A 20,606-nucleotide genomic window follows, 5' to 3' on the forward strand; every position below is an offset into this window, starting at 1 on the left:
GTGCTGTCTTGCACTGTAACTTACTCTGAGAGAGGAAGGAAATCATATAATTTATCTAAAGAAAAGTTATTCTCCTTCTAATTCAACTGTTTTTTAACCCAAATAAATTTTAGGATGACTGGAACACCTGGAGCCCTGGCTTCCAGCCATGCCTTACCTCCACAAAGCTATTATTTTCCATACAAGTAGTGCCGAGATGCTCTTGGTTGGGATCTTCAGAGACAAAACAAAATCAGTCAAAAGATCAAAATCATGATTTTTAATTGGCAACTCAAAACCAGTCCTTACAGTTCTGATGAGTGAACTAGCAACAAGCTCTAGAGAACTTCCCTTGCAATGGGCCATGAAGCAAGACAGACAGCGCATCAGCTTGGAGGCATCAGTTGGGTGGACAGTTTCATTTCTTTGCCAAACAGCTGGGTCTGAGGTTTTCTGCACACCTGTAACATTCCCGCCAGTGCTGGAGCTTCAAAGTGGCCTGTCTGACTTTATCCAGCACTCACAGTACAGGAAAAAATCCAGAACAAAGTCGAGTTCTACCGAATCATATGAAAGTCATTCTATTTAAAACAAAGGAGAAACAGACAAACCGTAACAATATAAAGAAGTTTATTTTTTTTTTAATTTCTTCTTTTGTCATGTAAAGTTTCATTACTACACTCACAGCTTTGTACCAAACTGAGCGAAGAAAACAATGATCAGTCTGTGCACATGTTCTACAGAGCTTAAATAACTAAATATTCAATCAAGTTATTTTATTCCACTTCCATTCTTTCCAAAGACTGTTTAACATTACAGCAAAATGAAATCTGAGAAGCTGGCAGGCACATATAACAGAATATATACCTACACAGTTTGCTCCTTGATGATTAATAATTTTACAAACAGTAGCTGAAACAATTTCCTTATCCTTCCTCACATATTCTGCAACTCTGGACAACTTAGATTCTTGAATTATAGTACCATACAAACCTGAAAATGAAGATTCACCTGTACCTGTGTTTTAATTCAGCTTAAGGGAAAAGTATTTTTCCAACAAAAACATTTCCCCTGCCATTTATTGCAGTTTGCAGCTATCATTTACCTTGATCCAGCTGATTGTACTGTTTGATTGTACTGTTTGAAAATGTGCATTAAGAACTGCACTACTTCAAACACTCCACACAGCCAAGCTCCTGCTATTTTGCAGAAGCCAGCTTATGTGCTGATAATATGTTTAAAGACTGTAATTTACATGTAAGTGACACAATGTAAGCAGAAGCCTGGATATTTAATGCATCTTTGTACCAAGAGATGCAGAAGTTTTCCCTCCATCCCCTTCCACATACCGAAGCAGCAGCAGCAGCATTAGGCCAGAGTGTTTTGCACTGCCAGATACCTGTTATCTTTCTCTGAAATTTGAAGGAGAAAGGAGAAACTAATCTAGACCAATCCCCAAAGGGCTGCCATATGTAATTAGCCATACAGCAAGTCCAGAACTTGTTTTTAAACACCTGACTAATAAAACAATCCACAGCTAACCACAAAATAAATCCTCACTCTACTCACTCTTCCACTCACAACTTTTTACTTGCATAAAAAATCAAACCAAAATCAAAAATAAATAGTCTTGAAAGTGGCTTCAGATGTGCAGTACTGCTTTTCATGCAAATATGACTGTGTTAAATGTCACAAACAGCCCACCTTCTCAAAGCTACTACATTCTTCAACTAGACATATATCAGGAGTCAAAACCCTAAGTTGCAAGACCATAGAGGATCTTTAATGAATACCAACAAACAAACATTAGTTTGGCATCTGCAATTGTCTCCAGAAGAAGTAAATGGCCAGTTGTGAAATCTGCACCGAATTCCAGCTGAACAAATAGGAAACCTCTCCACAGAACTCCAGAGAAGCTGGGGGATTTCCACAACTGCACAACTTTATAGCAATTCCTTTTAAGATATCCTCATGACAAAACAGTACAGCATTTTTCTCTGAACCCCTGAGGATTTTAAAAAAATGTTTCTGATTTACGAAGCAAAATTTTTCACTTATGCAGCTCTACTATTTTCCCACCTCTTTCCCATTTTAGGATTCTTCCAATGTATCTGAAATGACCAACAAAGTAGCAAAAGACACCACTGCCAAAGCTGGACTTCAGAAGCCCACACTTTTCAGGAGGACTGTTTTCAAGACAGTTAAGGAAATATCATGGACCACACACACACAAAAAAAAGACTGCTTCCACCAACTAGAAAATATAAACCCAAAAAGCAAATGGGAATGCAAATAAAGTGTAATAACTCTGTTTGTTGCAACATCTAGGGAAAAAGATCTTTATATGTTCCTGAAAACAGCTGAAAGAATCACAAGAGAGAAGTAACAAAATCTACTCTCACACACATTTTTCAGAATGCCACTATTGCCCCACAGGCTTGTCCTCCAGACACAGCTCCACACCTTCACTTGCAGCACAGTCCATGAAGGACAAACCTTAGGACACCCACCCTGCTTATGCCACACTTACATGCTATGCTCCCTCATTGTGGTTCAAAAAACTCCCAGAAGAACTCCTGAATATCAACATCTTTGGAAATGGTTTAAGTATTATGCAGTCTTCTGCTTTTAGGTCATGAAAAAACCCAAACAAATGCTCTCAGACTTCAGAGCATTACACTGTCCCTTATAAAACATCTACACCACTTAAAGACTTCCCCAAACTTGATTCTCTATTGAATTGCTTCATCCACAGCCCACAGAAAGAAAGATTAAAAAAGCCCAACACCAAAACCACAAACACACATCCCCCAAAAACCAAAACAACACCATCCTCAGAACAGCCTGAGGTCTGGGCCACATATTGGGGCATTTTGCTATGCACAAACAGCTTAATAAAAAGTAAACAAACAAAATCAATCACCACAAAAGCACTGGAATCTCAGAGATTCCCATGTCTTTGAAGGAGGATGCTATTGCATCTCATTCATATTTTACTCCTGTCTCACAAAAAATATTCATCAGTGTAAGAGCAATTCTGCTTGTCTGCTATAATAATACAAAACCAGTGTGCTCCAGAGAAGGCCCTGAAGTTCCTTGATTTGATGGCAGTGGAACATCCATGGGATTTCCTGAATCATTCACTTTCCTGGCCTAAAAAGGCTTCTTTACAGTCAAAGAATGAGGCTACAAAACTTATTTGGTCTGTGGTTGACAAGTCTGCAAGTGGTTGTGAAAAAGATACCCACTAAAAGTCTACTCAGATTTTTTTAAAAACTGGCACTTTATTCGTATATAAGCAACTCAGTTTCACCTTCACAGCTTAGGAAAATCTCTGCTTATTTTATCCTGAGCAGCAAGCTAGGCAAAAGTGAACGCAAAGATCCTTGCTAGATTAGTCTCAATGTTAAGAGGGTTCTTTGCTAAATTAGTGTCATTAAGGGAGAGAGGATGGCTAGTGCCAGAAGGGCATTGCACTGGGCTTCACAAGGTGAAGCCATCCCGCTCAAGGGAACACTTGCAGGAGAACCCTGACAAGCTGAAACAGTCTTCCCTTCTGCACTGGCCTCTCTGTGGTACTTTCTGTGCATTTGGAGAAATAAGACTTTTACATGTGATAGGCGTTTCATATCCTCAGCTTCTGCTTGAGAAATTTAGACTTTAAAATCCTGCTCCATTCTTTCCAGTTGAGTTTTTGTGAACTTTATATAGCCCAAGCCAATTAAGGCAGTTCACAACAGAAACAAAACACTACCAAAGTGGACGCACTCAGACACACAGTGCCTTTGCATTTCTCTTGGTTTGCTATGCTAGAGAGTATGGGACTGCAAAGCTCGGTCACTAAGATTACATAAAATCAGCAATCCAATTATGGTATTTTATCAAGACAGCAGTGGTGGTTACATTGCTCTTTAACTAAAAGAAAAACAGATACCACTTACTTCTTTCCCATACATTAGGACCTATACTGAAAAGACTAAGATTGCAAAGCCTGTGAGTAGAGCCACCGTTCTGGCTGTTTTGCTGCTACTGGCATCTCTCTCAAGAAATAATCACTTTCCTCAAAATAAACAAAATATCTCAAGAGGTATGGTATATCTATCACTGTATATATTGTGCCAGTTATAGCAACTTTTACACAAGGAATAAAAAATAAGTTACAATTAACATTAAAAAATTAGTTTATTCCAGTCCCCATAAAATAACTTTTCTTTTTATGAAGAAAGTAAAAATGTACACTGGATATTCAGGTTACATTGTTAGAATTTGTGATATTCTGGTTTGCAGAATTTTATTAAAATCAGCTATAAAACTGGATGCAACAAAACCAGACATGCCTTAGACATGTCTTAGACACATAACAGGATTCCAGCTGAGTTTGCAAACAGCAGCACCTATTGTAATCTAAGTTTTCAACACCCCTTTGAGCTTCCCAAAGACTATGCTTCTTAAAAAAACAAAACCACCTGAAAAAAGACAAACAACAAAGAAACAAGGCAGACAAAAGGAAGGAACATTCTTATCCACCAATTAAATAAAAACTTGCAAGAACTTGGGCTCTTAATTACCTGCCTTATTTCTGCAGAGTGCAACACAACCTGCAGTCTCCACAGCAATGCATTTCAGCCCCACTCAGTTTTTGCATTCCAAGTGGGAAAAGAAAAAGGAAAGACTGGAGTAAGAAACTGCTGTAATTTGGAATAATTCTGACATACAAAATTACTTCCCAATGTGGGAGGTGAAAAGCTTCATGAGTCAATCCTGCTGTCATCCTCAGCATGTCTTTCAATGTGTCCTACAGCATCCTAGAAAAGAACCAGAGAATTTAAAAAAATCATTATGATCATCACAAAAAAAGCACAAAAAACTGCAAAATATTCCAGAAGTGTCAGTGAAAGTGACATTCTAGATAACATATATTCTTTGGCTTAAAGCTTCTAAATATTATCATTGTCAAGCTATTAAATCACATATATAAAGTGTTTCACATACCACAGCATTAAAGGCAAATAAAAAACAGTTTTCTTTTTGATTAGAAGAGCAAATTACATAAACACATCATATCCAAAGCAGCATTTAAAGAGAAATAAAGGATTCTACTATTCATTAATTCTTGAAGAAACCTCCATCCTTCCCATATGTTGGAAAGCATTCAAAGGAAGGCAGTTTATATTGCCAAGGATTAAAATGTAGATTTTACCAATCAGTCTATAGGTAACTGCCCTCCTTACACCCATCTCCCAATCCTTTCCACATTACTTCATTCAATTCTTATGCCTTCTTCATTTTTTCCCCTTTCTGTGGTAACTTTTATCCAGAAGTTTATGCACTACTTATTTAAAGATTGTTTGTAAAACCAATTTCATGTGAAAAATAAACAGTGAAAGAGATAGCAATGGATAAAAATTAAAAGGATAAAAATCTGTTTTCAAGGCAGATGTTTGTTCATCTTATAAAGACGTTTTTCCTTCAAAAACATCCTAATATCTTGAGTAGAATTTCTTTAATATTTTAAGAATTGTACCATTTCCTTGTAATAGTTTAGGATCAAACTGTTTTAAATTGACCATATGTCAATTTATCATAGCTGCACTGTTCAGCTGCCACAGGCTGAACTGAACCCTGTTAGCCTTGGATGACTGTAACCACATGCAGTTAAGCCTGCCAAGGCTAGAAAAATTTAACCCTTTTTAAGAGAAATAGGATCAAGTCCCACCATTGTGGTGATATAAAGTACTTTATATTACCAAATACAATCATGTTATTTCAACCACATACCTGCTTGGAACCTTTCCTGGAGGTAAAGAAAGCATCACAGTTCTTCCAACGACATTTCAGGGTCTGAAAATTTGGATTTGTGTGGTCAGTTAGCAGGTGTTGTTTCAGATGGTCCACAACTCCAAAGATCAGTGAACATCCATGCCACTGGGAGAAAAAACAACACACCAGAATAAGCCAGGGAAATACAATTTTTGCTAATGCTTTTCTTCCTGCAATTTCACAATATTCTTCCAAGACTGTAAACATGCCTGCCAACTCCTGTAAGTTTTTTATCTTATTACATTTCCATTTTCCGTGGTCTCTATTCTTTTAATTACAGCTTTACAGAAATTTTTCCTGCCTTTAGCCAAGCCTAGACCATCACGAGGAATGGCCGGAGGAAGAGAGGAAATAAGCCTTTACAAGATTTAAGCTTACCTGTGACAAAGTCATTTGGAATTTAATTAAACTTATTTAGCACAGTAAATCAGCTTTTCTATGTCACTCAGCCAAAGTTTTGGGTATTAAACAGTTACACATCTAAAAACAGCCAGAAAGAACAGCAATTCACACTAATAACTTGCCCCAAAGCACACATACATATATACAAACATAGATACATATATATATACACACACATACACACAGCAAAGACAATAAAAAAATGAAACTAGTGATAAATACCTAAGTGATAAATATTTTAATACACATACATACACATTTTTAAAAAAATACACATATACATTTTTTAAAAGAAATCATGAATAATCTAAGTCAACCTACCCAAGACTAAGTAACTAGAGACCAACCCCCAGAAAATTAAAAAATGAAGGCTAAATACAATTTGCTAGTTACCCAGCATCGATAATTTTGCATCAGATTAAGCCTCACAGCTCTGACACTGCCATCATAGCATCCGGTGTAGATCTGTAAAAAAAACATTTATGGATAAACAAGCTGGGAATAAAAAAAAAAAAAAAAAAAGTAAAATTTTGAAAGAGACTTCAGTGTAGGTAAAAGCTAAGAAATATCAGCATGCAAGGCTTCTATATTTAAAAATAGGTATAACCAAATTCTTTTAATATTTGCATTCATAGTTCACAAAAACCTACACATGAATAAGAAATGCTTCCATAACCCCTATTGTTGATAGTGTCATGTGTGTAACAGTTCAGAAATGTTTAAATTACAGTGCTATCCACTAAAGTTAAAAAATATGTAGGTGTAAATGTCAAGTTGAATGTATTTCCAGGACCTAACCAGTTCTATGTACATCAAAAAAGGATGGAGAGGAAGTGTGTGAAAAAACATGAGAATTTCAGAAAGACTGATGCAAATCCTTTCACTCATCACTAAGCTTCTCATCTGAACCCCTCTTTGATTTGAGAATGCCCACGACAGATACCGCTGGGGCACAGCTCAAGCCTCAGGCTTGACTCACATGAGATGTGATGCTTGGGCAGATGGTATTCTAATTAGTAGGAAATCTGTTCCTTTGGATTTAACTTTTCTGTTATTACAGATCACTACAATACCTTTCATTTTACAGTCTCAAAGTAACTTTGCAAACAAATTCCTAGACATGCAGACAAATAAGTGCTTTTAAAGACTATTTTAAGAAATATTTATCCAGAAGTGCTTCTGAAACTTATCTTGCAGGGCAGATGCATGAAGAAACCTGTACATCTGAATCAACTGCACACCTTTGTTTATGTTCTGTCAAAGGTTGCTAGAGGTTTGGCTGTGGGTGAAGTTTTTCTCCAGTGAGAAGTTTTTCGCCAGTGAGATTCCCTTGAGTAAAAGTCAAACAGGACTGACACTTGAAAAAGCAGAAGTATTTTACTATTTTTAGTGTCTTCACTGTCATCATAACTGCAAAAAGAGCTATTGTTTTAAGACTGCAGTAAGCTGAACAGTGATTTTTCCCCAGACAACAATATTATGTAAAGCTGTTATAGCCACTTGATTTTTTGACTGAGAACAACTTGGAAATGCAGCCAAGCAGCAGGGTGATTTCTTAATCTGAAGAAATTAAACTGTCTTGTATGCACCTGTGGCAATTACAACCTTCTCTTTAAGAACAGTGAAAAGAAGGGAGTTACCATGCTCTTATGGATGGTCATACACATGATCATATCTGAGTGGCCTCCATAGACTTGCAAGCGGTCGTGTGACTTGAAAGAAACAGAAACAGACATTTATTAGCACAACATTTTTTAAGAGCCATTTTCCACAGACATGTAAATGACAATACTTTCAAGAGAAGTTTCCTTGGTACCAACTAAACTGATATGGTGGATTCCAAACTTTATAGACACCTTAAAAAGCTCACTTTTGCTTACATTGCTTCTGGGAGTCTTTTTGTCCAACTAAGCTCTTGTTCTTTCAGCAGACAAAGCTAACATTTTCCCACTTTTCTGAGCTGTCATTGTCTTGGAATAACCCAGGTTCTAAAAAATGTTTCAGGTTATATTCTTTAAAACCCATGTATTTTGACTGGTGAGACAACTATATATTCAGAGTGACAGAAAAAAGAGAGACGGGCTAGAGACCAGAAAGTACAAAGATGACTTCTATTTGACTTCAAAATCACTAATTAACACATATTAGATAAATGTCATTAGTAACCACCTATTTTCTTACCTGTAGTTCATAAACACGAACAAATTTATCCAGACATGCTGTCACCATGACTTTCCCAAGAATGTTCACAACCGTTACTGCATGGTTATGGCCCTTATAGATCCGTACCAGCTCTCCAGTCTGCATCAAGAAAAAGCAAAGGTAAAAAAGGTGTTGGGTTTGTTTTTTCTTAAATAAAAGTACAAAGTGGTTTTACCTAACCTGTATAGGGTAGCTAGCTTCAATGCTCACTACTCAAAACCAGAAACACCTGTTATTAGAATTCCATTCCCTGTGAAGGCACTTATAGATTATGATCAAATACTACTTATCCTTTTATTTGCCCATCCTAACAGAGAGCCATCCCAGTACAATAGAAATGCATGGGTCTGTGTAAAGTTCTCTTCTCTTCTGTTTCTGAACATGAGCCACCAGTGTGCCCAGGTGGCCAAAAAGCCAATGGTATCCTGGCCTGTCCCAGGAATAGCGTGGCCAGCAAGACCAGGGAAGTGATTCTTCCCCTGTACTCGGCACCCGTGAGGCCACATCTCGAGCGCCGTGTGCAGTTTTGGGCCCCTCAGTTCAGGAAGGACATTGAGGTGCTGGAGTGAGTCCAAAGAAGGGAAAGAAGCTGGTGAAGGGTGCTGGAGCACAAGTGTAATGAGAAGCAGCTGAAGGAGCTGGGTTTGTTTAACCTGGAGAGGAGGAGGCTCAGGGGGACCTTATCACTCTCTACAACTCCCTGAAAGGAGAATGTGGCCAAAGAGGAGTCAGCTCCTTCTCCAATGCAACCAGAAACAGGACAAGAGGAAATGGCCTCAAGCTGCACCAGGAAGGTTGGACACTAGGAAGAACCTCTTCACAAAAAGGGTGAATTTTGAATGGGCTGCCCTGGGAGGTGTTGGAGTCACTGTCCCTGGAAGCGTTTAGGGAAAGATTGGTTGCTGAAAATGCCATGGTATAGCTGATGTGGTGGTGTTTGGTCACAGGCTGTTCTCTATGATCTCAGAGGTCTTTTCCAACCTAATTGATTCTGTTTCCATCATTAGTTACATATTCCCACCCATCCTGAAACTAGTACCATGCTATTAGTATTAGCAGTATTTATGCAACCACAGGGATCAGTTAGCAAAACACACAGAAATATACTAAATATATATATCGCTAAACACACAGAAATGTACTCTTTTTATGTCAAGTAAAATTTCCCTCTGATAAGTTCCTTAATCTAACTTATTGCATAGCTACGTGAATGCTTCTGCTAGGACTAAGGGAAGATGGTGTAAAAGAGGGAGAGACAAAGCATTCATGATGCTTTTGAACAATCTAGCTTGGAACACAGTGTTCTTCAAGTTCTTCCACTTATAAAGAAACTTTTTCTCCACCAGACTATCTCAAATGGCTTTTCTTTGAACCCTTTCCATATTATCAGCATGCTTGTAGTTATATTTGCAAAAGCAAGATGGCCAGATAAAAAGGCATTGTGTATCATGTGACAAGAATCAGCAGGTTTATGTAGCCTCTTCATGCCTCCAGAGTTACCTATAGTGCATAGTCATATTCACAAAATCATGAGATTTCCTTTGCTGGAAGCAATCAGTCCTACTAGTCAGTCAAATATTCTAGAAATGCTGACTTTATAGCATAGGAATTCAGTGCCTTAGTAGCAAAAGTCATTCCATCATTTTATATGAGACTTACATGAATGTTGTGGGCATGGACAGACTGATCGCTGGACCCACTGAATACCAGATCATTCACAACCTTACAAAAAAAAAAAAAGTTTTATATTTTGTAACAGATATGGAAATGAGCAAGCAAAATATTAAGACACTGTTCAGTTTAAAGTTATACCGTAATATTTCCTAAATTTGAGAGCCTTAAAATCAATCAAGAGTATGAAGGAAAAAGCAAGCACATGCACAGTAAAGCCCAATGTCTCTTGGAAATTTTTGACATGCTGCATATTTATATGCTGCTTATGTAAGAAAAATTATGCTCCTGACCCCTAAAAAGTGACAAGACAAGAGGAAACAGCCTCAACTTGCACCAGGGGAAGTTTAGAATGGGTATTAGGAAAAGTTTCTTCACTGAAAGGATGATCAGGCATTGGAACAGGCTGCCCAAGGAAGTGATGGAATCACAAATTCTGAAATGTTCAAAATACAGACATAGATGTGGCAGCTGGGAATGTGAGATACGGCAGGCAAATAGAGCATTTCTCTACCAAGTTGCTCAGTTTTTATAATTTAAAATAGGGAAATCCTCAATTTCCTATCACAATCTGCTCATCATTTTAAGCATTCTTTGTCCAAAATGTATTTTCAGAGACACTTGCCTTCATGCAGAGAATAGTCTTGCTGTGACCTTCCAGGGTTCTGAGGAGCAGCCCATTCCGCGCGTCTCGCACGCTGATGGTGCAGTCATAGGAGCCCACTACCAACAACTTGCGTGCTCCTTCCTGAGCTGTGGCTAAACAGCTCACTGCTCTAGGGCCATGGCATTCAAAGGTATCAACCTGTTTATTATTCTAGTGGGGGAAGAAAGAAATGGAAAGAATTAAAATTTTGCTGACACTGATTAGATCACTGAGTCCTTTTTGTGTTGTGCTTGTTATGGCATCTGATTTCAGTTTAATAACACACAAAATAGCAGTGGTAAGAATTGCATCTTAAAAATTAAGTTTCCAAATCAAAGAGAAAGCTCCTTATGTTATGTAGACCAGGAGGAACCTTAAGGAAAAATGCAACAATACAGCGCCTAAAAGAAAGGTAAACAAAGAGACAGGCAGATAGGACAGCTTCAGGCATGGACAAAATAAACAACCAAAAGGGGCCAACAGTGACCATTTATACCCAAATGTGTTTATTAAAAATACATTTACTACTGGAGATAAAGAATAGCAAGAAACACAGAGGAAAGAAACAGCATCACAACAGGCATTCAGGTGCCAATAGTTAAACAAACTTACCTTTATGCTGAAAGTAACCACCGTGCCATTTGCAAGACCTGCATAAAGGATCCGCCATCTACTGTGTAAACAGAGCACTCGATCTTCCAATTTAAACTGTTCCATGCACTCTTTGGTCTAGCAATGGAAAGAAGTACTTAAAGATTTTCATTAACTGAAAACAATTCAAGAAAAAAAAACTGAAAAGAATGATGACTTTCACTTTTTAAACCAACAGAACTGGAGAAAAACATCTGAGAGTCTGGTGTCACATGGCAGTTTGAGCCTCACTTTAATCAGGACCATCTGTAAGGCTTGACTGTAGTTCAGCAACCAGTTATAACCCTAAAGACTTTGTTCTGGTCACAGCCTTTAATATGTATAGAAATTTAGACTACTGACTAAATATACATATATAGATAGATAGATAGATATAGATATACACACATACACACACACACACACACACATGAAAAGAATCTGTTACATGGTTGACAATTCCCTATTAAGTTTCCCACAGGGGACTAAGGGTTTAAGATCTCTGGCAGTTTGCTTTCTGAAGCAGATATTTGCTTTCTAGTCCTTCAAGTAACAGGTTGGGCAAGTCTTTTTATCATTTAGCCTCAAATATCCAGCTTCAGGAAGCCTCAGGTCTGCTCTTTCACGTACCCTCAGCATAACAGATACCTGTTCTCTCTAGAGCTGCTCTAAAGACACAGCAGAGAGCAATGCCTTCCATAACCAATGAAGTTAAAAATACAGGAAGAAAAGTAAGATTCACGGCCAAACAGCTATCCTGCACTTTGGTGTTCCCAACATTTGGGATTATGCCATGCTGCTCCAGTAAAAACTCTACTGACAAGCTAGTCAAAAGATTAGGGTAGTAAATCCATTAATCGTTTGCTGTTTTATTTGTGAGGTTTTTTCTTCCTGCTCTACTCTAAAGAGGTAAGAACTGTTGCTTGTGTCCAGATCATATAGGTTTAAAAGGCTTTTAAAATTTATATTTGTAACGAAACACTTGTATAAAATGCAGCATATGTAAATAAATCAACACAGAGTTTGAGTACCTTGATATTGTAACAGTTGATAGTGTGGTCGCTTGAGCCAGTGTAGAGGGCAGCATTCTTCCCATTTGTCTGAGTGACCAGAAGGCAGTTCACTTTTGAAGTATGTCCTTCAAAGATGGCCACACACTTCCTGCTCTAAAAAGGAAAGCACAGAGTCTGTCAGCATAAAGGCCTATATAATACCTCTTGGAATGGGCACCTAACAGAACAGGGTAGGACTGTTAAAAAAATCAGGATACATGCAGCAATCTATCTCCCCTTGTCTCTCTCACAGGAAGAAGGGGTTGGAGAGGTGGAGGAGGTTTTAAGAAAAGAATAGTATAAAATAAATTACAGGCTTGAAAAAGCAGCTGCTTCCTTTACTACATAGTAAGGCATTACAAAAGACAACCTTGTGATTGCAATTAATGTATCACTACTCCCACAACCTTACTTACAACGAGATTGTAGGCACAAACTGTTTTGTCTGCTGAGCAGGTGTACAACAAATTCCCAAAAATCTGAATAGCATTCACTGCAGCCAAGTGTCCCTCAAAAGTTCCCTCAGTAGGTTCTTCATCCTCACCTGGCTCCGAAGACACTTCTGTAGGACAGAGACATGTACTTTTGACTATAGGAACACTGTCAAGAAAACACACTGCTGTGGTTTGTACTGCCAATCAGCAGAACTATTTCATGGGTTCAGCACCTTTAAGTCAAATTTCATTGTGGATTCCAGCAGGACTGTGAATGTGACAGAGGGCAATATAAAGTGCTAAAAAGACCTTCATATGACTAAGTTCAGAACTACCTTTAGAATTAAAAAGAGAGTGTATTATTGTTTGCCCTAGAGCTCTACAGAGACTGTGGAACAATAGCATTCATGTGGGAGGGGAAGAAGGATGTGGAGGAGTGAAGACACAAAGCATTCAGTGCAAGATGATGTGAGTATGTGTCACTTCCCACTTTAGTTGTGAGTGCAAGCTTTTATCTTCAGGGCAAAGTTCTCCTATGGAAGCAGGTTGATCAAGACTTAACTCAAAGCCCTGCAAGATACTACATACAAGGCATTGGAAAGAAAGCTTAAAAGATATACCTGAGGAGTTCTTTGATCCTCTTAGGAATGATATGGAAGTCTGTGTCTCAGCCACACTGTAAGACAAAAATAAACAGTAGCGAAATTGGACTTTGCAAGTTCATTTTCAGACAAAATACTGGAGTAAGTAATATTCTAAAACACAAGACTCTGGACTTAGAAAATATGCTGTGACAGGTAAGCTCAAAACCAAACAGGGCAGCCCAGTTCTTCTATTAAGTGAAATTAGTCGGTAACAAGACACATTCACTTGTTGACCAAAAAAGACAAGTCCGTTTTTATTTTCCCTTTTATTTCACTCCTGAAGTCACTAATCTAAGACTTTGTGAATGAAAAAAAAAAAAAAGGAAAAGGAAAAAAAGAGAGGCCTCTTACGAATACTATGTAATATTAATAATTTTACTTGACAGAGGTCTACAATAATCTCACCTTTTTTTCCCATCATTCCTATGATTTGTGTCAATCTCACTGGTGGAGCTCACTTCATCATACCCAGAACAAGATGCCTCTAGGACTGCTTGATCCACAGAGTTGCATGAATCCCTCTTTGATGGACTGTCTGGTTTCTCATCTCCTGACGCTGATGAACCAACATCAACCACCTCACACTGAGGTGCTGAAACTTCCACTAGTTCCAGAGAAGCATCGCTATCATTCTCATCTTTGTTTCTTTCTGCTTGAGCAGTAACTCCACCCTCCTCTCTTGGAGGAGTAACTTTTTCTCCTTTAGGAACCTTTCCACCCTTGACTTTCCGGACAGGTTTGAAGTCAATCATATCCTGCTCTGTATCGCTGTTGTCCGGCACATGGGCTGCCCTCAGAGTTTTCTTCTTCCTTAACTTTCTCCTCCTTCTATTCCCTTTCTCTGCTGGGACTGCAGCCATTGTTAAGTGTTGCTCAGACGGTTCTGCTGACAATTTGGGAGTTTTATCCATTGGCACTTCGAGAAGGATCGAATGCTTTGAAAGAGAAGTGCTACACTGATCCACTAAAAGTCTTTCAGCAGCTGTATCATTTGCTTCTCTCTTGCTGAAAACAGACACTGAATGAGGAGAAGAGTTCTCAGGAAGTCGAGACTGTCCCTCGTCTGCAGCAGGCTCATGGACATCTTGATCAGTGTGTTGGAAACAAGCTGCCAGCCCTGCTAGGGATAGGGTTGCAGTGATAACTGGATACACTGAAGTTTTCTGGTTGGTCTCTTCTAAAGAAAACAGCCTAGTGTTACATTCAATCTGTACAGCAGTAACTATTTATGCAAAGTGTCCCTCCCTGTATTTTCTGTTTACACTTAATTGTGCATGTAAAGTACATATTCCTACATGTTGAAAACCACGTGCACATGTAGATCTGCTATTCAGTCAGCTATTCACAGCCTTTAAAAAACATAACTGGGGAATAAAATGTTCATCCATGCACATAGAAATAAAGGAATGGGGCAATCATTCAAGCTGCTGGCTGGCTATTTGCTACATGCTTTTAGAGTTCTGACAATCTTTGGTGAATCCTACATTGTTGACTTCAGATGCTACCATCCCTCTCTGCATGCTCCCTTACCAGCTGTCATGACTTCTGTAGAAATTATATTAATCAATGCATGCCAAGTATGACTCAGCTGTTCAGTGACAGTTTGAAAATCTTGTGCTCAACCCATCTGAATTATTACAGCTGATATATAGAGTTATTTCTACCAAGTTACTTGGACCTAATTCAAGGTAGACAGTTATGCACAACCCACTCTGCAGCACTGTACCCTTATCCTGGGAATAGCAGAACTGTAAGCTATGAGGGTAGGCTTTATTTAGTTACTTTAGTTTAGTTAGCTCATCTGTGGTGGACTATGCAATGGGGTCAACACACTCTCCCTATCATTTAATTGTGACTGAATTAATATGAACAAAATGATCCAACCTCTCAGCTGAGACAGACTAAGGGCAGCATCTCACAGCTGTTTCCCACACCCTAATATTGCCCAGTTACACTTGCAATAACCGCAGTCCAGAACAGGATATTTCAAGCTCACTGCATTTCTGGGGCAGGATCATGCAACGCAAATGGGAAGTTGGCAGTATCTGAAACACTTCCCTCTTCCAGCCTCTCAGAAGCCAGCAAATTAAACCTACACTAATGTTTGGTCAAAACCACATTACACATCATAGGACAAATTTGATGCTTTGGAATTACACATCCAACTAGAAACAGCTAAAATGAGAACATCTCTCACCCACACCTTCCTCAGATGGGGAATTCCAAGATAAAACTAAAACTTGCTGACAGCATAGGATATGTTGCCTTTAAAGTAAATCAATGGAGATAAGTTTTTCCCTGGACATGTAACTGCCATGCACAACTGCAAAACCTGACAGAAAAACCTCTGTATAGAAAAAATGAATAATTAGATGAAGTTTGAATGAGCTACTGTGTTCAATTACATGGGGAAGAAAGCACACAAAACCTTAAATTCTGAATACGCCTCTAATATCATGTGCCACTCATTTCTCCCTGGAAAGGGGAAGGAAGTAACTTGGTCACTTTATAACAGGAAAACAATAGCAACCAGCCACTTAAACTGAAATTTCTAAACCCAATAGCCTTTAATTCTCAGCGTTTGGAGTGCTGTGGGTATTAGAAAAAGAAGTAGGAAACCACCATGGCAATGAAAGAAAACAGAATCACTCAGTACCACAGGTGGGACACACTGTTGGCATTTGGGGGAAAACAAATGTAATCAGCTCCCTCAAAGCAAGGCTAAGCTAACCTCAATGGGCAGCTGACAAGCTAAACATTCAACCCTAAAAAGTAAATAGTCTGCCCCAGAGTGAATTCCTCTTCCTCAAATTACGGAATTGACCTCAAGACAAATGCTTCTTTCCCCCTAAATTACTAAACTGATCTGAAGGCAAACTCATTTTAAATGTAGCACATACAGAAGTTCATCAATACCAAAACTATGGTAACTTGACAAATGAACATAAAAAGAATGCTCTTGCTTTTAATACATCAAAATTAAGTTTGTAGGAAATGGAAAACTAATGTGATTAAGAGCTTTCTGAAGTAATTAGTCAAGTAACAAATGTAGCTATACACTGAAGGTTCATCTTCATAAGAAAAAAATAAAAAACCTCTTTCAACTTCTCTGTTGTGAAGCTTCAAGATTCTGCAAGCAAGACACTTCATGCCACTGCAGCTAGTGATCACTAAATCTTTCCTTAGAGTTGGAAAATTGAGAATAAAATTAACACTGATACAAATAAAAACAAAGATTCCATTGATTTTTAAGCATAACAGTATGGCATATGCCAATAAAAACAGGAAAGCAAAGGTAGTGGCTTCGTAAAAGTTGAGTCTTAACAATGAAAACAAACAAAAAACCTGATTCTTCCCCTGCCCCAAGTTTACTTTAGTGAATACCTCCAGAGCTTCACATTCCTTGTAAAATCCTCCAAAGAGAGATGAAGCAAAACTCAAAATACTGCATTAACAGCATGTAATACAGGAAATGCAATAGTGACTAAAAAAACCCACCACTTATATGCAATTCTACAGCTGAAGCAAACTAAAAAAAAGTAAAAAAAAAAAAAATCAATTTTTTTTTATTAAAGAGGTGTAAACTTCAATTCAGCCAACATTCATCTTGTGCTTGAGAAAAAAAATACTTAGAAAGGTGGAACATGACTTATTCCATAGTATTTTGTACTTCAGTTGGAAGGAAAAAAATTGTATTGGCTATCTTGAACTAGGATCAATCTTATGAATGTTTTTCTCAAATTACCTAAGTTAAAGGTCTGAGTAAGTGACATTGTTATGGCAGACAACTATCATTAGAGTCACCCTGCTTGACTTCACAGACTCTTAAGAAAGTATGGGATGAGCTTTTAATCTTCAGTTTTTACCTTCAGTCACAGTAGCAAATTGCAGAGGAAACTACCAATAGTATCTAAGCCTTTGACCAGAGTGCACAAGTTTGATGGGGTTTAAACTGTCTAAATAAAGAGCTGGCTATTTCAGCTGTAGTCATTAACATCTCACTTTGCTGAGGCAAGAGCTCTCCCATTAGCGGTTCAATTAATTCAGCAGTTTCTCATCCAGATAAAAGCAAAGCCCTGTCTTCGCTGCTAGCCCTCCCATGCCCCTCATATGAATGAACAGTGCCTAACAGCCAATTAGTAGAAGATGGATTGTTACTTCCAATATTACAAATTATACATTTTGTGCTTATCTAGCAGAGCCCAAGAAGAACACAAAATAATCTCAATGTAGCTGTTCATAACTTTTAAAAAAATGTTTTCAGGCACATTTTTTTCCCTCTGTAGGCAGACTTTCTGCTATCAGTGCTCATTAAATGATACAGAGTAGAAGACAAAAATTATGGAGGAGGTTCTCAGGTTTGTTGGGTTGTGTCAGTTTTGGGTTTTGTTAGCTAACTAAATTATTATAAGAGGATGTAACCTTCAAATTCATGTTTGTTCTATTTTCAAAGCAGAACTAGAAAGTCCTACACAAGTTAATGAGAGTTCATCCCTGCCTGACAGCCTGCAGGTTGAGGCACGATTTAAATTCTTTTTGGGAAAAAAATAATTTCCTTATTTTCTTCAAGCTAATTATCTTAAAGCAAAACTACAATTACCATCATTCTGTTCCACCTCTTCTGTTTGTGGAGGACATGGAGAGCTCTGGAGTACAGAATTCACATTTAGTTCTGTGCCTTTTGGAGACACAGGTTCTCGTTTAACTTGCACTGAGGAGTCAGGAGTATTGGAAGGTGTACTGCCAGAAGACTGGAATGGTGATGGCACGGTTACGGGAACAGCAGCTCCTTGAGGGGGTACAGAGGAAGACAAAGTGTCCAAAACAGGCAGGAGAGAGCTTGAAGGAATTGAGTCAGCTGCCATCTGAGATTTGCTGTTTCGTCTCTCAGTTAGGGCACTGCATGAAAGTTGCTCTGAGAGTTCAGGAGGTTCATATGTTTCTAATGGCAAAAGAAGAGATACATTAAAGAAACAAACAAACAAACAAATAACAGAACAAAAATATTTCTGTTTTTGCCAGGAGCTCATTTCTTGTGGACACAGTCAAGGAAGAGAAAAATTTGAAAAAAAGACACTAGAGGGAACTATCAAAACTGACAGTTCACACTTGATGATAAAGGCCTCATTTTGAAAGCCTACAATTTTATTGTAGCTTAAATGAGCAGATTCAAGTTAAACACAGTTTTTAAAAGATTCTGAGTTCAAAGAATATAAGAGTAAGCATTGCACTATTGTAGCTCTATGGTATCCTGTACCTTGTAGCCCCTGCAAGATCTGGATTCTCTGACTTCTCAGTGTACTCATTTCCATAGTTATCTGCAAAACAGTTGTGGCTTATATCAGTCCCACTGATTTAACAAGCAGTTCTTCATGCTGCTAAGCTCAAGCTCAGACAGTTTCCAAAGCCCACTGTTACCTGTTGCTTTAACACAAGGAACCGTTGAACCTCAACATAGGCAGCCCTCAGGGCAGCCCTTGCCTGCAAGAGGCTGCTGTCCACATTCTGCAGAGACCTGCTTAACTCTTCTTCCCTCAGAGAAATAGCCAACAAGTGGTCTACCTGAGAACGTTCTGAAAAAGAAATAAAATGTAGAGTCTAATTGCACTGAACAATACATTAAGATACCTTACTTGTGATATCACAACAAATAGCACCGCCTCAGAATGGAAAAATCTCATAAATTCGGTCAAGCATTCAAGCATGGATAATTATACAAGCTAAAAAGGAGTATTTATGGACAGGACTAGCCACATCCACATGGATAAAATGCAAAGTCGAGTATTCTTCTTTAAGGAATCTCAACCTTGACTCTAGTAATTAATTTAATCACAGCTTTGCCAGCACTGATTTAGTTAAATAAATGAAGTAATTATCTTCCACAAAGACCTTTTCTTGAAGAACATGTGTGCAAGAAGTATAAATACACACCTGCCATTAATGTAATCAAAAAGGAAATGGCAAATTTAAGCTAAACAAGATTTAAATTATTCCGTGAATGCAAAAGCCAAGGAAAAGCTGTTTAGGAGAAAAGGAACCCAATGATTAAAAAAAGAGTTTACTACTCAAGATGATTTTGGGCCATGAAACTGGTGTTTGCCGTCTCTTGAGAAAGAGTTTCTGACCACTGTACTCAGTAAAAGATCCTCCTATACTCCCAGAGACTTCTGGCATTAGAAAGATTGTCCAAACAAATTTTCATTTGGCCACTACTTAACTGCGCTCAGGTTATAGTTTCCTTCAGCAAATTCACGACAACAACAATCACATTAAAACAAAGTAATGGGAAAGAAATTTTACAAAGTAGAATGCATTATGAGTCTCTATAACAGACACTGGTCATTGGAGAAAGAGGCTGATTAAACCCCCACCTTTTCAAGTAGTCAAATATTCATTGCCACAGTAGAGTCATATTATTGCCCTATATTACAAACAACTGTTAATATAAATAAATAATGGGAAAAAAGATAAATGATACGAAAGCCATCTTCGGAGCTCCTGGCAATGGTTTAGTTATCAAAGAAAATATTCTGCCTAAAACACAATGGTTGGATGATTCATTTTGAGACATGGTGATGAAGATGCTTTAGGCATGTTTGAGAAATATCTGTCTAATGCCAGAATAAGAGTTTTCTTATGGTCAGGAGCATGAAGGAGAGAGGCATTCCACACTCATTTCCACTAAGGACATTAAAAAAGTAAAAAGCATTGTCAGAGATATCAAAAACAGAATAGAGACCAAATTAAACAGAGTACAATTTTTCTGGTGAGACTACCCAGAATTAGAAAGGGAAAGCTGCATGGCAAATTCAAAGGAAGTTAACTGTTGACCTCTCCCTTAAGAACCTCCATCCAAAGAGGCAACAAACCTCACCACCCTATAGAGGGGGAAAGCAAAGGTCCCATCTGTACAATCAGGAATATGAAGTGCAGGCAGAAAGGATGCACATACCCTTCTTTTAGAAATAACTTATGACAAACTAAGATATAGGTCTTCAGAGAAGAATGTATTGCAGATTAGTGAGCAGTCCACACTACAAACTTCAGTAAAAGCCCAGGAAGCAGCATAGTAACATTAAGGAACTACTACTTCAGCCAAGTCAAAATACTACTGAGTGTTTATAGC

The 20,606-nt window shown here is 38.2% G+C and overlaps 1 protein-coding gene across 1 annotated transcript in view; it reads right to left on the minus strand.

The window, feature by feature from the left end:
- Positions 1 to 592: 592 nt before the first annotated feature.
- ZNF106 (zinc finger protein 106) overlaps positions 593 to 20,606 on the minus strand; it is a 40,462-nt gene continuing 20,448 nt past the window's right edge. Inside the window, exons 8-22 of the mRNA XM_066551849.1 lie at positions 18,899 to 19,053; positions 18,738 to 18,798; positions 18,081 to 18,422; positions 13,886 to 14,657; positions 13,457 to 13,512; positions 12,819 to 12,964; positions 12,382 to 12,516; positions 11,333 to 11,449; positions 10,700 to 10,891; positions 10,063 to 10,125; positions 8,383 to 8,502; positions 7,842 to 7,913; positions 6,595 to 6,666; positions 5,758 to 5,904; positions 593 to 4,784 (exon numbers count right to left, since the gene is read on the minus strand). Coding sequence (XP_066407946.1) covers positions 4,728 to 4,784; positions 5,758 to 5,904; positions 6,595 to 6,666; positions 7,842 to 7,913; positions 8,383 to 8,502; positions 10,063 to 10,125; positions 10,700 to 10,891; positions 11,333 to 11,449; positions 12,382 to 12,516; positions 12,819 to 12,964; positions 13,457 to 13,512; positions 13,886 to 14,657; positions 18,081 to 18,422; positions 18,738 to 18,798; positions 18,899 to 19,053 — 2,507 coding nt within the window. The 3' untranslated portion in view covers positions 593 to 4,727. The remainder of the gene's footprint in view (positions 4,785 to 5,757; positions 5,905 to 6,594; positions 6,667 to 7,841; positions 7,914 to 8,382; positions 8,503 to 10,062; positions 10,126 to 10,699; positions 10,892 to 11,332; positions 11,450 to 12,381; positions 12,517 to 12,818; positions 12,965 to 13,456; positions 13,513 to 13,885; positions 14,658 to 18,080; positions 18,423 to 18,737; positions 18,799 to 18,898; positions 19,054 to 20,606) is intronic.

This window comes from Molothrus aeneus, chromosome 6, assembly GCF_037042795.1.
Source record: "Molothrus aeneus isolate 106 chromosome 6, BPBGC_Maene_1.0, whole genome shotgun sequence".
In the NCBI taxonomy this organism is placed as follows: domain Eukaryota; kingdom Metazoa; phylum Chordata; class Aves; order Passeriformes; family Icteridae; genus Molothrus; species Molothrus aeneus.